The sequence below is a fragment of the Halichondria panicea genome, chromosome 17 (assembly GCF_963675165.1).
Source record: "Halichondria panicea chromosome 17, odHalPani1.1, whole genome shotgun sequence".
Classification (NCBI taxonomy): Eukaryota; Metazoa; Porifera; class Demospongiae; order Suberitida; family Halichondriidae; genus Halichondria; species Halichondria panicea.
The window spans coordinates 4,265,636-4,276,106 of record NC_087393.1 but is presented as its reverse complement, the minus strand read 5'-3'; the positions used below and the strand labels follow the sequence as shown (position 1 = coordinate 4,276,106).

The window sequence follows — 10,471 nt, the reverse complement described above, 5'->3', positions numbered from 1 at the left end:
AGTTTCCATTGTGTTTGGGGGAGGTGAAGCCCAGATCAGTATTCATATATAGAGAATTACAAATAGGTCAGGCTCAGCAAGCATGCATGACATGTGACATGCTGACAGCAGTGTAGCTAAAAGTAAGCTGGCCAGTTTGCCAATATGTTTAACTCTGATTCTATGTCACTGGGGCACAATCTAGACCTAGATAATTCAGGGAGCATTCAGTACACCAGCAGCTATGAGAGTGTTATTCAAAGAGAAGTTCAAGCATTTCGTCTGCGATATCTCTGCTCCCAATCTGCCACCAGATTTGGACAATACATATGTAGACGAACTCTCCATGGAAGTGCTGTGTATATTACACTCTTTCTTATGTTTCTTGAGAGGTTAGCATACTATGCTGTTGTAGGAAATATCACTGACCCATTCTTAAAGAGTCTTGAAATTTCTGAATTGTACCAATCGCTAATTCAAACTGCTCTTTTCGAAATGGTTGCCAATGTCATGTTCCCAATTTTTGGTTTCCTTGGTGATCGTTATATTGGACGTTTTCATACTGTGCACATTAGTATGTGGATTCTTTTGGCTGGGTATGTTTCCTTGGCTTTTACCTCATCGTTTGAGCGCAATTTTGACAATGGCCACCACATCAATACGATTTTACTTCCAATTTGTTTTATCATTATTTCTGTGGGCTCGGCTGGATTTCAAGCAAATATGATCCCACTAGGAGCTGATCAGATAATGGGACGACCGTCCGATGAAATTAGTGCTTATTTCTATTGGTATTATTGGATACGTAATGTTGGTGCACTGATTTTTGTGCTAAGTTTCACCTGTACTTTTCCTTACAATACTACGGTGTTCGGATGCGTGTCTGCAATCTGTATTTCTGTCGGTCTGATTATATTACAGTTCACCCGCAATAAACTCTATATTGACAACAGACAGCACAACCCCTACAAACTAGTGTTTCAAGTAATCTCGTTTGTCGTTAGAGTTAAGCGACCTCAGCTTAGAAGTGCATTTAGTTATACTGGAGTGGAAGCACCCAGTCGTATGGATCTAGCCAAAACAATTCATGGAGGGAAGTTCATCAACTGTGAGGTGGAAGACGTGAAGACCTTTGTCCGACTGTTAGTATTTCTATTGTCTCTCGTTGGAGTCCTTACTGTGTATACTGGGGTGAGCTAAGAGTGATATCACACTTTATTATTTCATCTCTTAATCACAGGTAGCCTCGATCCCAGGCCAAGTTTTCGCTTTTATAACGGTTAGGCGAACAACAAACTTGGCCTGGGATCGAGGCTAAATCACAGGCTGATTTCTAATGCTAGGTTAATTAGGTTAATCTAATGTTATCCATACTATTTGTACTCTGAGGTGACTTGTGTTTTATTGATGAAATTCTATGCTTGCCTCCCCATACGCACATGCAGGTCTTGAATGCCATAACCACACAGATCAAGTACATGACTGTACCGTACATCAACACACTCATAGGGTCGTGTACATCTGTCTGGGTTGTCAATATTTTGTTCATTGTCTTAGCGATTCCTATTATAAACTACTGCCTGTATCCATTCCTTCGCGAGTACACACCTAACATGCAAAAGAGGATAGGTATCGGACACTTCTTAGTGTTTTTGAGTCCTTTCTTTCTCCTTCTCTTATCGTCAGTTGGTTTTTCCCGTGTAGGAAGTCAAAGCGAAGTAGCAACTCACTCATGTATGTTCGTAAATACTTCTTTACTGCCCATTCACCTCGATATTAGTTCGTACTATATTCTGATCCCACACGTCCTGGCTTCGTTGGCTGAAATATTTATTGTCATTTCAAGTGAGTTTACAATTTACAGTGCAGTTATGCAGGGCCTAACATAGATGCAATGTTGCAATCCATAATCATAATCATGACTTAATTATTGCTGGCTCGGTCCATGTATAATTGTCTGTACTCTTTGGCTACTGTGTGCAAATAATTGACAGTGTCTCATTTAATTGTATAATATCCAGTGCATGCATGCATTTATATATAGCAGCTCCTCTCAGTTTAACACAAATTTGAGATGACTGTGCACATGCACTAACTGATGCTCCCAATTTCGCAGGCTTGGAGTTCTTCTATGCTCAGTCCCCTCACACGATGCGTGGGATGATGATCGGCCTATTTTTCTTCACCTGGGGTATTGCAACTGTGATTGCCAACCTTATCATAGTCGTGTTCTCAAACATCCATATAGTAGCCCTCACTTGTGACATTTGGTATTACATTTTGTTAGTGATACTGTCCGTTTTGTTTTTTGTGTTGTTTATACTCGTGTCCGTGTGGTACAAGAACAGAAGAAGAGGAGATATAGAACCTGACTTGTACTACAGAGAACAATGACTTGCAAAATTGAATGTATGACAACATAATTGACGCCTCTTCATTATCGTCATGTTTTTGTTATGAATATCATTATACCGTACAGCGGGAAATTTTTGCTATTTTTAATAGCTTCCAGAGCCCTCGCGTTCAATACCACCCACCAATAGCTTTGCATGTGAAACACTGGTGCGTGGGAGTTTATCCCTATTTTAATTTTTGCGTTTTCTTGTCTGCCCCCTCGAAAAACGCGAAACTTTGTACTTTCACGAAAATTTCCCGCTGTACGGTATATTCTTTTCCTTTTCAAAAATGAGATGTTCACTTGACAATTTCCATGGTTAAGGAGGCATAATGATATTATAAAATCATTGCCGGTTACACCCCCCTCCCATGCAACTGCCAAGTAGAATCATTATAAGTTATTAGGTTACACCCCCCTCCCATGCAACTGCCAAGTAGAATCATTATTATTAATTAATTAATTATTATTAATGCATGCATTGCCTATATTGGATACCATCATTCTTTGAATTAAAAACTCAGCTACTGTACTATAGCTACAAAAAATGGTGCATGTTTCTGCAAAAGTGCTTGTTCTACTGGCTCTAGTTGCAAAGTCTCTCTGTTTTCCAGGTGGAGCTCCATCTTCTGCATGCAGCAATCTAACACCCAACCATGGAACAGCTTCCCAAGATCAGGCAACCAACCCTTATGTGCTCAACTTGACAGATTTTCCTCGGGATTCTGCTGGGAATTACTTTTATGTTCCTGGAGTTACTTACACAGGTATAGATATATAGATCTATAGGTCTATCAAGTATGTGCATGTATATATGCATGAAGTCATTCTTTATAAGAACTTATACTATCTAATACTAGATAACTTAAACACCCGTTTTGTACTGACAGTGTTTCTTCAAGGAAATGAACTAGATCTAACTTTTAGAGGATTTCTGATCCAAGCCAGAGATATAGACAATCCTACATTTGCTGTTGGTTCTTTCGCTAGTCCATCAGCAGGTGCTGACTACAGTCTTCATAACTGTGCCTCAACTGAGGTAAACTGTTCTACGTACATGTACATAACTTAGGTCATGTGCATGTATGTATATTAATTCACATGTACTTAAACATGCTAATAGATCCCCGCAGACAGTGGCGTGACACATACTGACCGAAATGATAAGACACAAGTTGATTTCACTTGGACAGCGCCTTCCAGTGGTACAGGAAACATTGTCTTTGCGTAAGTTATCTGAAAACTTGCTTATTTCGATGTATAATCCTCGTCCCCTATATATTATAGGTACACTGTGGTTCAGATTATGCCAACTTTCTGGGCAGATCAGAGGACAGTTGCAATAGTAGAAGAGGGTAAGCATTTTGTATAATTAATGATAGAAATAAGGAATCTACTGTCCCTCAGATTTTTGCTCTGTTAGTCCTTGTCAGAATGGAGGGACCTGCACTTCTTTGTTGGCCACCTTTCAATGTGATTGTATAAATGAATTTACTGGTACCCAGTGTGAGACTGTTGTCGATATATGTTCTTCTACTATTTGTTTGAACAATGGTACTTGTATCGAAGGAATCGGCACCGCGTTCACTTGTAATTGTGTGCGTGGATTCAGTGGTATGCTCTGTGAGGAAGATATAGATTATTGTGAAATCTTTGATTGTTTCAATAGTGGAAATTGCACGGATGGAGGAATAGATGTAGACTTCACTTGTACTTGTGCTCCTGGATTCTCTGGTAGTCAATGTCAGATTGAGCTTGCTTGCGAACCGAACCCTTGCCTTAACGGTGGTAACTGTACAGATGAATTGGGAGAGGATGCCAATACATTCTCATGTGACTGTCCTCTTGGTTATAGCGGTGATACTTGTGAAATTGATGATGTCTTTTGCTCACCAGATTCGTGCACTAATGGTGGTATTTGTGCCGAAGGTGTGGGACCAGAAATCTCCTGTATGTGCCTATCGGGTTTTACTGGACTCCTATGTGAAACCGATCTGGATTTCTGCACTACAGATACGTGTATGAATAATGGTACGTGTATCGAAGGAATCGGCACTGCGATCACTTGTAATTGTGTGCGTGGATTCAGTGGTATGCTCTGTGAGGAAGATATAGATTATTGCGAAATCTTTGATTGTTTCAATAGTGGAAATTGCACGGATGGAGGAATAGATGTAGACTTCACTTGTACTTGTGCTCCTGGATTCTCTGGTAGTCAATGTCAGATTGAGCTTGCTTGCGACCCGAACCCTTGCCTTAACGGTGGTAACTGTACAGATGAATTGGGAGAGGATGCCAGTACATTCTCATGTGACTGTCCTCTTGGTTATAGCGGTGATACTTGTGAAATTGATGATGTCCTTTGCTCACCAGATTCGTGCGCTAATGGTGGTACTTGTGCCGAAGGTGTGGGACCAGAAATCTCTTGTACATGCCTATCGGGTTTTACTGGACTCTTATGTGAAACAGATCTGGATTTCTGTACTCCAGATACGTGCATAAATAGTGGTACTTGTATTGAAGGAATCGGCACTGTCATCACTTGTCAATGCACTAATGGTTTTTCTGGTTCACAGTGTGAGACTGATTTGGATTTCTGCACCAAAGACAGCTGTTTCAATAACGGTACTTGTATTGAAGCCGTAGGAACAGATACTACATGCATGTGTCTGGTCGGATTCACTGGAAACCGATGTCAAATTGAACTTGTTTGCGACCCAAGTCCCTGCCTGAATGGTGGCACTTGTGCCGAAGGTGTGGGAATAGAAATCTCCTGTACGTGCCTATCGGGTTTTACTGGACTCCTATGCGAAACAGATCTGGATTTCTGCACTACAGATACGTGTATGAATAATGGTACTTGTATCGAAGGAATCGGCTCTACCATTACTTGTAATTGTGTGCTTGGATTCAGTGGTATGCTCTGTGAGGAAGATATAGATTATTGTGAAATGTTTGATTGTTTTAATGGTGGAAATTGCACGGATGGAGGAATAGATGTAGACTTCACTTGCACTTGTGCTCCTGGATTCTTTGGTAGTCGATGTCAGATTGAGCTTGCTTGCGACCCGAACCCTTGCCTTAACGGTGGTAACTGTACAGATGAATTGGGAGAGAATGCCAATACATTCTCATGTGACTGTCCTCTTGGTTATAGCGGTGATACTTGTAAAATTGATGATGATTTTTGCTCAGTGAGTTCGTGCGCTAATGGTGGCCTTTGTGTTGAAGGTGTGGGACCAGAAATCTCCTGTATGTGCCTACCGGGTTTTACTGGACTCGAATGTGAAACGGATCTGGATTTCTGTACTACAGATATGTGTTTGAATAATGGTACTTGTAATGAAGGAATCGGCAATCTCACATCTTGTCAGTGCATGGACGGTTTTTCTGGATCTCGCTGTGAGGTGGACCTGGCTCATTGTACAACAGATACTTGCTTTAATGGTGGCACTTGTGTTGAGGGTATTGGTGTCTCTGTATCATGTACGTGCACCAGAGGTTACACTGGTACTCGGTGTGAGGACGATGACAGCTCTGAACTATTCTGCTTATCGAACTCGTGTCAAAACAATGGAACTTGTAGAGAGGAATTTGGCAGAACTATCTCGTGTAGTTGTGTTGCAGGATTTACTGGTGATACATGTGATATCGATATCGATTACTGCACGCCCATCAATTGTTTGAATGGTGGGACGTGCCTTGAAGACATTGGAGCATCCTTTACTTGTAGGTGCCTTGAAAGATTTTCAGGAGACCTCTGTGAAATGTCAAGTGCTACTACCTCTGCTATAGTCACCCAATGCGTCAATGTACCTAGTGAGTTAGTGTGTCAAAAATCTCTAACTGCATATAAAGTACAAGCCTTATATGACTGAGTAATACCAAGAGTATATGATAGAGAAGAGAGTATCGAACGTAGGCATACTGTACATCAGAAAATAGATTACATCACCCACGCTTGGATTGGTCAGTGTGCAAATTCCAAGCTTGTGACAGATACAGGAAGTCACGTTACTCTCCGCATACATCTGATACACAGTATGCCTACATTCGATACTCTCTCTCTATCATATACTCTTGGTAATACCTACCAGCCTCTTCTAGGAACAAACCTTATAATATAGCTGAAGTCAAACAAAATGTAGCTGAGGTCTTATTGCTGAAGTTTGCTTTGTACATGTAGTTTTAGTTTTACAAACACTTGCATGGCCGTAAGAACCAGAGGGGGCACCGGCTGGGGGAGGCAGTTGCCCCCCCCTAGTTTTTAGACTAATAATTACGTTTATACACATGCATGCAGTAAAATATCTTTCACTTGTTATTGGAACTGTTTTAACCCCTCTGAGAACATACAAATATCGTCTCCAGCGGGGCAGAAAGGGGAACATCCTCCTCCCAGACCCACTCCCTGGGTATAGTGCAACTTTCAGAAGCATCACCCACATTTTTATTTTGTACCCCACCCCCCCCACCATAAAACATATATCTTCTTATATGGCCCTGGCTTGTACTTGTACAATTAGACTCTAGGCATTATAATTATATACTTCTTTTATTTATCCTTTATACAGGCGAATCGTCAGCTACTGAAGTAAATACAGTAGCGATTGCTGTCAGTGTGATTGTGACCTTCTTCCTGTCTATTCTCATTGGTGCTGCACTGGGAGGAGTCTTGACTTGGTGTGTGATGAGCAGGACGTCCTCTCAGTCGTACGAATTCAAAACTAACCCAGGGACAGTGTTAACGAACAGCATTGAGTTACAAATTACTAGCCAAGCCAATCCAAAAAAGGATGGAGACTAACAGCCTCACATTTGAACCGGCATTTTCCCCCCTGCAAATGTTTTATAGCTAGCTTGCACATAAAAACTATTTTTAATTGCTGGACATTATAATTATGTGCCCTTTCAACTATTTTTATGTTGACTTAATAATAATACCAGATCAATACATAAATGCATGAAAAGACGCACAGCAGCACAAATAATAATTACGTTGAGAGGAAATTGAACGGTGCACACATGATCACATTAAAAGCGCTATAGTTCTGTTAATCCACGTAATTTATTGCTGTTTAGTTATTTCGACTTTTGTTTTTTTAGCCATTCTATATCGTTGAATCAGTCTCTCTCTCTCTTCTTCAATGTCTTGCTTCCTCTTCAATCCGACAACAACAGGGCCTTGGTCTGGCTTGTTTGATTTGCCACTGGGTAGAGTAATCTGAACCTTATCCGATTTTCTTCGAGGCTTAGCACTTAGTTTGGGAGGGGCGCTCACAACCTCTCCAAACCGAACAGTATCTGTAGGAGTAAAAATTAACTATCATATTGAACATCGGGTCTCTATAAATTATCAACAGATAATTGTAAAGTGATCACTAAGCAACTATAGACTAGTAGGGATAAAGACAAGAACTTCTACTGACTGCCAAGGGTATATTTTGAGGGTATAAACTTTCGCGGATGACAGTTAGAAAGGTTTTCATGGATTTAATTTTCACGGAATAGCAGCCTCTTTGCAGCATGCATGTATTAAATTCGTGGATATAAAATGTTCGTGGTATATACATGCTTATCATGCAAAATTTATGCCCTCAAAATATACCCGCTATACAGTATGTAACCTCTATATAGTGCGCACAGGTACGTACAGTGTACCTTTCAGGTCATTGAACTCGACACCTTCGTCTTTATGGCCCTTCTTTGACGCTAATCTCTTCTTTCTCTTTTCATAGTACCTACAAAATATGGTTACCCAAAATACAGTGTGCAGTATACTGATCTTGTAACTAAATCACAATGTAGTGCCCCTAATCTACACTCAATAAACCTAATACTAACTATCCCCAGCACAAGAGCCGTCTTTACAAACACCACTCTCTTACTTCTTCCTTCTCTCTGAGGTTCCTTTGCTCTTCTTAGACAACTCCACCAAGCGTTCCCTGCTCTCAATGTCGATTCTGTCCAGATAATCGTTAAGACTCTCTCCCTCCCTACGTGAAAATGTCTGCTCCTCCAAAGCATTAATTCCCATCTCCTTGGTATGGGATGTTTCGGTTGGTTTCTGTCTTCGTTTCATCTTCTTATCAGACTTTCCAGAACTTGAGCGAACAATACGCAATAGAGATTTTGGCACTGGCTGATCATCAGTGAGACTGCCTGGGGGAAGGTTCTCTTCTCTATAAAATCAAAAAACCATCATGAAACTACATATTAAATATTAAAGTACGTATACCCACGTACACCCTCACTCCCACCAACACCTACTTGGATGGCTCTCTCTTGGGTCCTTTGTAGAATGGATCCATTGCTTTTATCTTCTTGTGCTTACTAACTCGTCCCATAGCTAGCTTAGCAGCTAGATCTAAGCCTGTAGCAGAAATACAGAGAACTTCAGAATGAAGATTGCATGTGCCCCGCCCACTTGGCTTTTGCCATGTGGTACTCTGAATAGAGCACATCACAAAATTAAGAATCTTGATTAGAGAACAGTACAGCAGACTAGCTATTGTAGAGTGTATCGTACTGTAATTTAGGAATGACAACAGTCCTCAGACTTTTACAAAGAACACTGTTACCGACATTTCTTCGAGCGCCCCCCACACATCACCCACCCTCTACAGTGCCGACGGCCATTCCTTCACTATACAAGAAGTGCAACATTCGCTCATTATCAGACTTCACAAACGATCAAGACAGTGGGCCGTACTTTACTCAGTCTGAGGTTCATTTTGAGGGAGAGGTGACAATACCCGACCCACCCACTACATGTTGTATGAGCGGCTGTGCCAACTGTGTTTGGATTGATTACGCAAAGGAACTGGCGGCCATTTATAAAGACGGTGGACTAGCTGCTGAAAAGGTTATGAAAACTATTGAAGATCCCAGTCTGAAAATATTCTTAAGCCTTGAACTGAAAGAAGCTCTTAAGAACTGAAAAACTAAGATGGATAGTACGACTCATAAGAAAAAAAGAAAAAGAGAAAATGATGAAATTTCATCTTCGAAGCAAAACAAGCACACACATGGTGATAAACCATCTATAAAGACACCCCGACCAAATGAACCACTTCGACCAACTAATGAACCTTTACCCGAAGAGCACATTCAATTGTTGGACTCCGTCAAAGGTCATATCAAAGAGCTTACACAAGTGAATGATTCTTATCAAGACCTGGATGAACCAATGGGAAAGGATGTCTTGAAATCGGAGGATAGAAAAAAGAAAAGCAAACAGACTGAATCGCCCACTGAGGAAAAATCTATAGAGGAAGTGAAGGAATGTGCTATAGAGTACCTTCGATTGTGGGACGAAAACAAAAAGAAATGGTCCTTTAGAAAGAAACCTCAGTATTGGCTTCTGCAGAACATGTACCAAAAGAGCATGGTAAGTTGATGGCCCAGGGGGTATGAGTTCTGTTGTGAGCATTGTATGATTGTGTAAGTGTATAGTTTTGTCCATACATCAATGTGTGTAATGTAGCAGGTTATGTCATTGTGTGTGTACATTAACTTTATGCAGGTCTCCAAGGCTCACTTTAAGGTGCTGCTTCGTTACCTGGAAGGGCTTCAGGGCCACCAAAGACAGCTGGTCACAGAGAGAGCACGACTCATCCTAGACCAGTACAGTGAAGAGATGCCAGAAGGTAACAGCATGCTTTCAGCTCTCTGAATCACATGCACCTCTCCCATCTTAAAAATAATGTGTCTGTATTCATTCGTGTCTGCATTTGTAAAATTGGATTCAATGCTTTTCAAAATTTGCTGCATTCAGGTTCACCCACAAAGAGAGAATACAAGAGAGCCGTTGGGATTCTGAGGGTGTTAGCTTAATTACGTACTGTATGTGAACTGCTGTAATAATATCTCTGCATGTGGCTGTGAACTAAATGTTGCTATTTATTTTTTCATCATTTCCATTTTGTGTGTACGCGAGCATGCCTGGCAATTATGAGAACAAAGCATTATGTTATGGTACATGCAAATAACGTAAATAATCATAGTAAAATTATGTACAGACATCATAATTATACCAGATTACCGGTAATAAATTTTTAAACAAGCAATTTAAACGTAAGTAAACTAACACATCCA

At 40.7% G+C, this 10,471-nt stretch overlaps 4 protein-coding genes across 4 annotated transcripts; 3 read left to right on the top strand and 1 right to left on the bottom strand.

Annotated features, from left to right (window-relative positions):
- Window positions 1-38: 38 nt before the first annotated feature.
- On the top strand, window positions 39-2,440 carry LOC135351605 (solute carrier family 15 member 4-like). Its single transcript, XM_064550657.1, has 3 exons — window positions 39-1,170; window positions 1,425-1,824; window positions 2,096-2,440. The coding sequence occupies exons 1-3, from the start codon at window positions 145-147 to the stop codon at window positions 2,371-2,373; spliced, it is 1,704 nt and encodes a 567-aa protein (XP_064406727.1). The 5' UTR covers window positions 39-144; the 3' UTR covers window positions 2,374-2,440.
- Window positions 2,441-2,802: 362 nt separating this feature from the next.
- Window positions 2,803-7,315, top strand: LOC135351599 (fibropellin-1-like). The gene is made up of 6 exons (XM_064550650.1): window positions 2,803-3,141; window positions 3,265-3,413; window positions 3,498-3,601; window positions 3,662-3,729; window positions 3,782-6,193; window positions 6,949-7,315. Exons 1-6 carry the CDS (start codon window positions 2,922-2,924, stop codon window positions 7,179-7,181), a joined length of 3,186 nt encoding a protein of 1,061 aa, XP_064406720.1. The 5' UTR covers window positions 2,803-2,921; the 3' UTR covers window positions 7,182-7,315.
- Window positions 7,310-8,813, bottom strand: LOC135351615 (coiled-coil domain-containing protein 137-like). Its single transcript, XM_064550669.1, has 4 exons — window positions 8,645-8,813; window positions 8,263-8,556; window positions 8,036-8,115; window positions 7,310-7,678 (listed from the first exon to the last, which is right to left on the bottom strand). The coding sequence occupies exons 1-4, from the start codon at window positions 8,719-8,721 to the stop codon at window positions 7,443-7,445; spliced, it is 687 nt and encodes a 228-aa protein (XP_064406739.1). The 5' UTR covers window positions 8,722-8,813; the 3' UTR covers window positions 7,310-7,442.
- Window positions 8,814-9,323: 510 nt separating this feature from the next.
- LOC135351618 (uncharacterized protein C7orf50 homolog) lies at window positions 9,324-10,290 on the top strand. Its single transcript, XM_064550674.1, has 3 exons — window positions 9,324-9,764; window positions 9,900-10,023; window positions 10,152-10,290. Exons 1-3 carry the CDS (start codon window positions 9,324-9,326, stop codon window positions 10,208-10,210), a joined length of 624 nt encoding a protein of 207 aa, XP_064406744.1. The 3' UTR covers window positions 10,211-10,290.
- The last annotated feature ends 181 nt before the right edge of the window (window positions 10,291-10,471 follow it).

What these genes read in the sequence shown, in the direction of transcription:
- LOC135351615 (XM_064550669.1), bottom strand. Translation starts at nt 8,721, where the DNA reads ATGGGACGAGTTAGTAAGCACAAGAAGATAAAAGCAATGGATCCATTC. An exon ending in CCCAAGAGAGAGCCATCCAA is followed by an intron (nt 8,557 to 8,644) that starts GTAGGTGTTGGT and finishes TTGATTTTATAG; the next exon opens with AGAAGAGAACCTTCCCCCAG. An exon ending in ACCTCAGAGAGAAGGAAGAA is followed by an intron (nt 8,116 to 8,262) that starts GTAAGAGAGTGG and finishes CATATTTTGTAG; the next exon opens with GTACTATGAAAAGAGAAAGA.
- LOC135351618 (XM_064550674.1), top strand. Translation starts at nt 9,324, where the DNA reads ATGGATAGTACGACTCATAAGAAAAAAAGAAAAAGAGAAAATGATGAA. An exon ending in ACATGTACCAAAAGAGCATG is followed by an intron (nt 9,765 to 9,899) that starts GTAAGTTGATGG and finishes AACTTTATGCAG; the next exon opens with GTCTCCAAGGCTCACTTTAA. An exon ending in CAGTGAAGAGATGCCAGAAG is followed by an intron (nt 10,024 to 10,151) that starts GTAACAGCATGC and finishes TGCTGCATTCAG; the next exon opens with GTTCACCCACAAAGAGAGAA.
- LOC135351605 (XM_064550657.1), top strand. Translation starts at nt 145, where the DNA reads ATGTTTAACTCTGATTCTATGTCACTGGGGCACAATCTAGACCTAGAT. An exon ending in TCCTTACTGTGTATACTGGG is followed by an intron (nt 1,171 to 1,424) that starts GTGAGCTAAGAG and finishes ACGCACATGCAG; the next exon opens with GTCTTGAATGCCATAACCAC. An exon ending in AATATTTATTGTCATTTCAA is followed by an intron (nt 1,825 to 2,095) that starts GTGAGTTTACAA and finishes CCAATTTCGCAG; the next exon opens with GCTTGGAGTTCTTCTATGCT.
- LOC135351599 (XM_064550650.1), top strand. Translation starts at nt 2,922, where the DNA reads ATGGTGCATGTTTCTGCAAAAGTGCTTGTTCTACTGGCTCTAGTTGCA. An exon ending in ACAGGAAACATTGTCTTTGC is followed by an intron (nt 3,602 to 3,661) that starts GTAAGTTATCTG and finishes TATATATTATAG; the next exon opens with GTACACTGTGGTTCAGATTA. An exon ending in AGTTGCAATAGTAGAAGAGG is followed by an intron (nt 3,730 to 3,781) that starts GTAAGCATTTTG and finishes ACTGTCCCTCAG; the next exon opens with ATTTTTGCTCTGTTAGTCCT.